General features: G+C 41.2%; 1 protein-coding gene across 1 annotated transcript in view; it reads right to left on the bottom strand.

Annotated features, from left to right (window-relative positions):
* Positions 1-346: 346 nt before the first annotated feature.
* LOC104499304 (chromosome unknown open reading frame, human C10orf107) overlaps positions 347-7914 on the bottom strand; it is a 39908-nt gene continuing 32340 nt past the window's right edge. Inside the window, exons 4-6 of the mRNA XM_010142793.1 lie at positions 3620-3742; positions 3093-3218; positions 347-409 (exon numbers count right to left, since the gene is read on the bottom strand). Of these exons, the coding sequence (XP_010141095.1) occupies positions 347-409; positions 3093-3218; positions 3620-3742 (312 nt within the window). The remainder of the gene's footprint in view (positions 410-3092; positions 3219-3619; positions 3743-7914) is intronic.

The raw sequence follows: 7914 nt of genomic DNA, 5'->3' as shown, positions 1-7914 counted from the left end.
TGGAACCGTAGGTGTAAAGCTGAGACTGCTAAACATTTCACAGCTGGAAAAAGGAAAGAGAGTGGAACGGCAGCGACTTTTTTAATAACTAGGATTTCTATGGAGAAATAAACTGAACTATGATGTGTTTTAGCTACGTTTATATCCTCCTCCTTCAGTCTAAACTAAATGACACCACGGTACGCTGGAGGAACGGGGATGAACCGTTTCTAGGGAAATGTTAACAGGGCCATTTTCCTGTGCACAGTGATAACCAGGGGAGGGCAGGGAGCCGCTCCTCTGCGTGCTCCTGCCCCATTCCCGTCAAGTCCAGCATCGCCCTTCTTCCACAGCTTATTAGGCCTTCTTAATTTTCTGTCCCCGAAGCATAACCTCCTTCTTGCGTGGGCAGCTTTTCGTTCATCTCCACCTGTACAGAAAATCAGAAGAAAAAGGTGGTGATGACGGAGCTATCTGCAGCTGCATGTCGTCGTCGTGCTTCTGACGGGCTGCGGTGCAGCAAGGCAGACGTTATCCTGCACACTTTCCTGTTTCGCAGACATCACGGTGTTTCAGGCAGGGCTTGGGGGATAACGCTTTATCACGAGACCGTGCGCGATTACGATGGGTGGTGTGACTGCCGTGGACCGGGGGAGATCCGGGACAGCCATCCCTCACGTAACCTTGTCTTGGGAGACCGGCTAATTCGCCCGCGGTCTCAAGCAGCCTTTACCAATAAACACCAAATCAGAAAAATTGCTTTGGGCTTTGGTTGTTGCCACTGTTTTCCTTTGCTGCAGATGTTTGTTCTCCAGTGTAGCACATTTTATTGAAACATTGCTGGAATTAGAAAGCATTACTGAAAACGAACAATAAAAAAACATATTTCTGTGATGTTGCCTGTCTGTCTTAATTACAAACACAATTATGAACGTGTATCTCATTCTGAAATCCCGGCCGCCTTAGGCATCGAGTGTTTAATGTACAACGGAGCGCTTGTGGGGAAGGTACAAGGGTTGTGACACAGTTTAGTGAAACCTTTGGCAGTGGTAACCCACAGCAATCTTTAATTTGATAGCATCTGGAAATGTGGGACCACTGGAAAAAAGGCCACGAGCAGTACTGGGGGGTTATGGGGAATTTATGTGTATTTCTCAATACCAGCTTTCATCGCTGCAAAAAATCATGAGGAATGGAAGGAGTCAATGACAGTCTTTCCAAGAGTCAAAGTTTTGTTCAAACAACTGGAACAGGATCAAAGATCCTTTACAGATTCCACAGAAACTGTTCCAAAACTTCAAATGACATTCTTCATGGACTTCATGTAATTTTGATAAAGTGAAGAGATTTGGCCCAGAAAATCTTGCAGCGACCTGCCAATGTAGGAACTTTTTGGCTTGTCAGTCCTAGAAATCCCCGCTAGCGCCATACTGCAACCTATCAATGGGTACCACAGCTAAAATCTTTCTAAAGTTCTTGGTAGCTCAGATAAGCATCAAAAAGCTGGAATTTCTCTCTCAACTTCATATCTTTGGAGATCACCTTCATATTCAATCCATCCTCAGCTAGCAACAAACATGTCTCCATCCCTTTACACTACATGGGTACTTGGTTGCTTTGCTGTGGAACACTTATCCTCCAGGCTAATCCTCTCCCAGCTGCCTTTTCTTCTCCAGTTTTCACTATGCCTCTGTCTTCCATTCTACCGTCAGTGGAAATCAGCTGCCACCATACTTCACTTCGCTGCTGTTGCGATCACCGAGTGCCAGCACTGTGATTTCAGACTAAAAGTTATTTTCTAGATATTATTCCACTAGGGCAACAGCTGCCTTATGTTCCCTGGAGACATAATGCAGATCGTGAAACCACAGTTCACACATAACTACAAAATGGTACGAATCTGACCCTGTACCAGGTAAAAATCTAATGACAAGATCACCCCAGAGGTCAAGAAAAGAATACATTGGTGGAAGACTTTTTAAAAAAGGAAATTATTTTCTGTATGTAAAACCAGAGTTGTGAAAGAAGAGGAAAAAGGGGGATTTTTCTCATCTGTGTGTTTTTTGTAAAGAAAAAAAAGTTCTTAGCGCTGATGCTAATGAAATCAAGGTCAGGTGAAAACCAGGCATTTCATTTTTTTTCCGGAGGTAGGGGCAGGAATAAGATAACATAGGGCAGTTCCACCCAGTTTCTAAAGACATGTTGAAATAGAATATGAAATCAAATAGGTAGATCTAGTGACGGCATCACTATTCCAATTTATATTCCCCACTCACATATAATCTATGTAAAGCAATTTATCAATGTCACACTGTTTTATTAGGTATGTAATAAACTGCTGCTTGGTCAACAGCGTCCAGTGTGCTGTATCTATGCCACTTGGTTGTTGCAAATGAGACCAGATTCCACCAGTAACTTGGTGGAACTGAGTTCTAGCTGGTTTACTTTCAATAATTTCCTGTGCTTGAGGGTCTAGTTTCCAAAATAACAACAATCTACTCTGTCGGCTTTCCACATTTCAACCTACAGACCTCCCTGTAGAGAAGCAGATCACCCTACAACAAACTGAAGTCCACTGACAATAGCCTCCTTCCCTTTCATGAGCCCCACAGAAAGATCTCATGGGCTCTTTGGGGTCTGCAGGCCACATACTGAAACCCGATCTTTTCCGTCAAGGCAGCTCTTGTGTAGTTATGAACCTACCAAATGAAGTCTAGAACTGGCATCAATGTGTTACTTCTCACGCAGATTGAAGGATGTATAACAGAGATGCATCTAACAATCTATATTAAGCATATGCTCCATCACAGCAGCTGATGCTGAACCCTTGAAAAGGAATTTTATCACTGACATCACTGCGAGCAGTATTTGGCCCATGTTTCTTAACACATAGTAATGCTGAAGATACATGTTGTTATAGTCCTGACTATTTTTTATCTTATCACACGTAAGCTGACTAAACTAGGAGTTATTTATAGAGGCTAATTCACATTTTTACAGCATACGGATGTACTTTTTGCCAGCTTTAGCATGAATACAGTTTATATTCATTAAGGCTGAGCTCGCTAATTAACCATAGACAGAATTAGTGCATCGCTTTCTAGTAATAGTACCTCAAGGTTGCCAATAATTTCATTTGGGGTTTCATCCGCTGCAGACTTCTGATCCTCAGCAGTGACACCTGCCTCAGCATCTGCCTCTGGACAGGGCTCTTCCAGGTAACCCTCTTGATCAGCCCCCTAGCAGCAACCAAGCAGAAGAAATGTGTGAGTTAGGACATCCTCCTGCTCTCTGCAAGACCAAACAGCATCAGCCCACAGACATGCAACCAAACACGAAGCCTGCTCTGGGGAGCTCTTGCTCTGACAGACCGTCAGTGTCTTTCTTTTGATGCCCAGGCCAGGCAGATCCTGAGGGTATGAAGTCATATGGGGTAAGAGCCCGGAGGTGCTGACTCAAATAAATGTCCTCCACTAACTGATCAATGCCTTAAAAGTAATTCCATTCCATCTTAGAAGGGAACACACACTATATTCTAGAGAATAAATGTCATTAGTGGCTGGGATCCAACGGGAATAAATGAGGTAGGAGACTGATAGAAAAATAACTTTGAAAAAAGGAAAAGAGCAAAAATGTCTACCTGAGATTCTGTCTCTGCAGCTGTTGGTGCTATTATGGGTGACAAACAGCTATCTGAGGGTATGTCTTCTTCTGGCAGATCAGGAAGAGGGGGATCTGCAGGTTGAGCAAGTTCAATCACATACTAGTGGTATTAAAGGAAAAAAAAAAGAAAAAAGTAATTGAGGTTTAATTATTGCTCAGAGGTTTCTTGCAGATTTTTTTAATGGCCATGAAATGACTGGCAAACAACAAAAAACAATACCTTTTTTGTTACTACCCAGGTGCTCAGAACTAGAGAGCGTAGCGAGAATGATTATAGATCAGCTTTAATTTCTAGCTGCATCTCGAGGGGCCCTCTCTGTAATACTTGGAAAGAACAGATGATTTTCATAATTTCATAACACTGCAGCTTCTTACTCATGCAGATAATTAAGTTTAGAAAACACTGTGCTGAGGTAACCTGCAGCCTTCCCAGTGTAAATCTGTCACTTCTCAACAGGGATCTCATTGCAGTTCGGAATTAAAGGGCCCTGCTGACCCCTGGTGTGTTCTGTCCAAGGAGTCGGCTGGGATAAAGCTGTAGTGGCAGCGCAATAAATAAGGCCCCAAGAAAAATATTTTAATATGGGATTATAATTTAAGAGTTGCTAACGCCCCAAGTTTTGCTGCTTCATCAGCTTGCTCCTATTTGTCTTTCCCATGAACACTAGAACCTCACTGGTATTCTGCTGGCGTGTGAACTGCGGCTCTGACAAGGAAACAGCTTCCCCCGCTCCCGGAGTAGCTGGATGCAGCAGTTAGTCAGTGCTTGGGCTCTCACAAGTGATGCAGAAGGCTGCCCCGGGTCCTCTAAAGGGACAGGGGTTTGTGTTGCTTATTTTAAAAAAGGGATGACGGAACATACATGCCAAATAGGGGAACAAAAGGCATTTCTGAGCAAGCGAGGAATGGGGTATAGCGCTAAACTGGCATGTTTGGGGCCTCTACAACAGGAAGTGCCCGCCGAGAATACCAGGCAGATGTTCCAGTTCTGAGTCAGCTATTCTAAACACAATTTTGTTTGGATGGTGCAAGTCAACTCCATTAATTTCCATCAGGGCAATTGCAGCTCCCATAAATTAATTTTCTCATACCTTTGAAATCATCGCAAGGTTGATATTTGGTGATTTGTTACTTGCTACAGTTAAACATGCTGAAAAAAATTAAAGGTTCTTCACATTTGCAAATCCTATTTTTTTTTTTTAAGACTAGAGCTCTGTTGATTTAGCAAACATTTCCGTTTTCTCTGATTTCTTACCTTATATTTAAAGACATTAGCTGAATTGGATGGCAAGTCACAATTACTTTCCACTTCCTTAAAATAACATTTTTTTGCTAGTCAGCTCTTCACTCAAAACATGTTCTTTATTTGGATTAAATTGTTATTCTGTTTATTCCCACCAGTGCGAATTTCAAAAAATGAAGCCACGTGAAAATCTAGACTGGGTTTGTAAAATCAGTTCCTGGCCGATCGCATACATTGTTGTAGCACAGGCAGGATTTTCAGAGGTTCTGGTTTAGAATAGTATTTTTACTTCACTGCGTCCTTTTAAAGAGAGCCATTCTTTACTCATCTGTTCCATGTCTAATAATAACCCTTGGATCATTAAGAAATAACTAAATTACAGCAGAACTAGTTTCTTTAATGAACCATAATAGTCTCAATGTTCAGCCAAAAGTTTTTTTTAAAAGACCGTGAAACTTCAGTGTAGAATATGAAGCATTTTGGTTAGTAATAGCAAGTTTACGAGCAGTACTCCAGTTTACAGCCAAAATATAGTGACCTAAAAATGCCATTCTGCATCGCTCCTTCCTATACATTGTGTCCTTTAACAAGTCCAAGGGAAAATTAGAACGAATGAATTGTGGTGAGAGCCCGAAGCCAGCAAACGTATTTAAATGAATCCTTCTGATGCAATATTTTCCTTTAAAAAATACAATTAAGCCTTTGTGTTTCCTTTGAACAAAACCTCATGTTTAATAGCACCAAGGGCTCTGTAGTAAAATCTATTTAAAAACAGAGAGGGAGACACAGTAAGTTTTACAGTGGCTTTAAAAATTGTTGCTAGTTTCTGAAGTCTGAGTAAATTTATGGTGAATTACTTCCACTGACCTACATTAAAAAAATTCCTCCTCCTTTTTTTTTTTAATTCCTGAAGATTTGTCATTATGTGAGCATTATTCACCATGACAAAGACATATTGCTCAAAGTGTCCTCTTGAATCAATATAACTATCAAAATGTGAGAAACAGTTTGGCAAGATGATAATGCCTTAAAATTAATTGGCAATATTTTCCTCCTCGTTGCAGTTCAATGGGTTCAGGGGAACTCAAATATAAAGAAATCGCAAGGCAGTTGCACAATGTAGACGGCGTATCCATGTCAGCTGCAGATAAAGGGATGCTCCAGAAGTGGCTGGTGGGAGCAGAAGTTAAATGCAGTATTTTTACTTGTTCCTAGGTGTGGTGGGGTGCCAAAAGGCCACTTGAATCTGGACAAGTCAGAGCAGGCTCTCACAGAGTGCTCTCACACTCTTGGGAAAGATCATTCAGTGTCACCTTTACTTTCCCACCCCAGCCTCGGTGCAGCCACAGCTGAGGGCTGTAGCTGGTGTTCAGACATGGCTCTCAACTCACAGCCCCATGGCCCAACTCTTCCTGGGAATTCTTTCTAGTAACAGCGTGAATAAAGCCAGGTAACTGTAAAAAGCATCACGCTGTTCTGTACATAATCCCACATCATTTTCTTGTTGTTGAGAGCTAGCAAATTTTTTTTTTTAACAGTGCAGGCAGAGCAAAGACAATAAAAGAGCGTACAGGAAAATTTCTAAACCAGAATAATGGCAGGAAAGAAGATTGGTAAAGCATTCTGATAAATGAGTTCCACAGATGTGGTAGTTATTATAAAATTAGCTTTGCATAACTTACCAATATACCCTTACATTTCCCCCCAGATGTTATCTGTTACTTAAATTAATTTTACTTAAGTTACTATTATTGCAGATTTTATCCACGCTGTATTTTGTTATTTAAGTTTCTGTGGCATAAAACAAGCCCTGGCTGATAGCATTACTTTTAATAATATATGTAAGAGGTTTTAGTATTATACAAATGGCTGCTGGGTATATCTTAATAGTCATAGCACAGAACGTCTGCTCTCAAAATATTATGTAGATTAAAACCAGCTATTTACTTACACTCTAATTCAAGTCATTGGAAAGGTTTGCAGTATTTATGTACGTGGCATGAAGGGAAACAATGTACTCCCCGAATAAATATCAGAGTTTGGAAATTAGCAAAGCTAAGGTCAAGGTCGGTTTGGATTTACTAACATACTTGCTGAAAATTAGAATTTATAGTTTATGTTTCCTTAATTCGTAAATGAGGAAAGAGCCTGAGGGGGTGGGGTATTTCCCTCTTCAATACAAGCTTTTGTGTCACAGAAAGATTTTAAAACCACCTTTGCAGCTTAATATTATCTGAACGTCTGTACTCCTCTCCCCAGGGTCTTAACATAAATTCTCTGTAGCTAATGTTACCAAACACAGGAAAATAATTATTTATAGGGATTGGGAAAATATTCCACATTCATTTCTAAAGCTTTGTAACATCTTTCAAAGCCTTTCATTGGCCTTTCAACGGATATGGACTTGATTTCATATGAATGACAGATGCATGTAAAAAGGGGCACTCTTTGTGTGGTGTTCTCTCTGCTCCTGTCATCTGTGGAGGTTCTAACTGCATCCACAGGACCTTGTGCTACTGGAGACTTACACAGACTCCCTCTCTTATACATTTATGTGAGATCTGCTCTGAAACAAAGTATTTCATTAGTTTTAGATTTACATTAGTTTGCCATTCACGCCAAGCACGCCCAGCTGCACACCTACAAATGTGCTGAATTTCAGCTGTTGGAATAAAAGGCATTTACAAGATACGGTTTGTTAGCTGCCGGTATTTCGTGTGGTTGAATCTGAATGAGTAACTAATGGGCAGAGACGCACCGTCTCACACCAACTTAAACCAGCCTGCCTTTTATTTGTATTTTCCCCCTCTTCAACCTGCCAGCTTATGCAAACACAACAAATCCCGCCTTCCTTCGGAGGCATCGCCCACCAGTGTTCCCACAGGAGCTTTCTGGGAGGCCGCTGATAGCTCTACAAACACTTTTGCCATCCTACTGCTACACACAATATAGGGCCAAAGGATATTATGAACCACCCAAAAACTGAATCCAGATACATCATCTGTGCAGTGCGAGTAAGGTGGCAGAGC

Source organism: Buceros rhinoceros, unplaced genomic scaffold, assembly GCF_000710305.1.
Source record: "Buceros rhinoceros silvestris isolate BGI_N320 unplaced genomic scaffold, ASM71030v1 scaffold10429, whole genome shotgun sequence".
Taxonomy (NCBI): domain Eukaryota; kingdom Metazoa; phylum Chordata; class Aves; order Bucerotiformes; family Bucerotidae; genus Buceros; species Buceros rhinoceros.
This window is presented reverse-complemented; position numbering and strand designations above follow the sequence as displayed.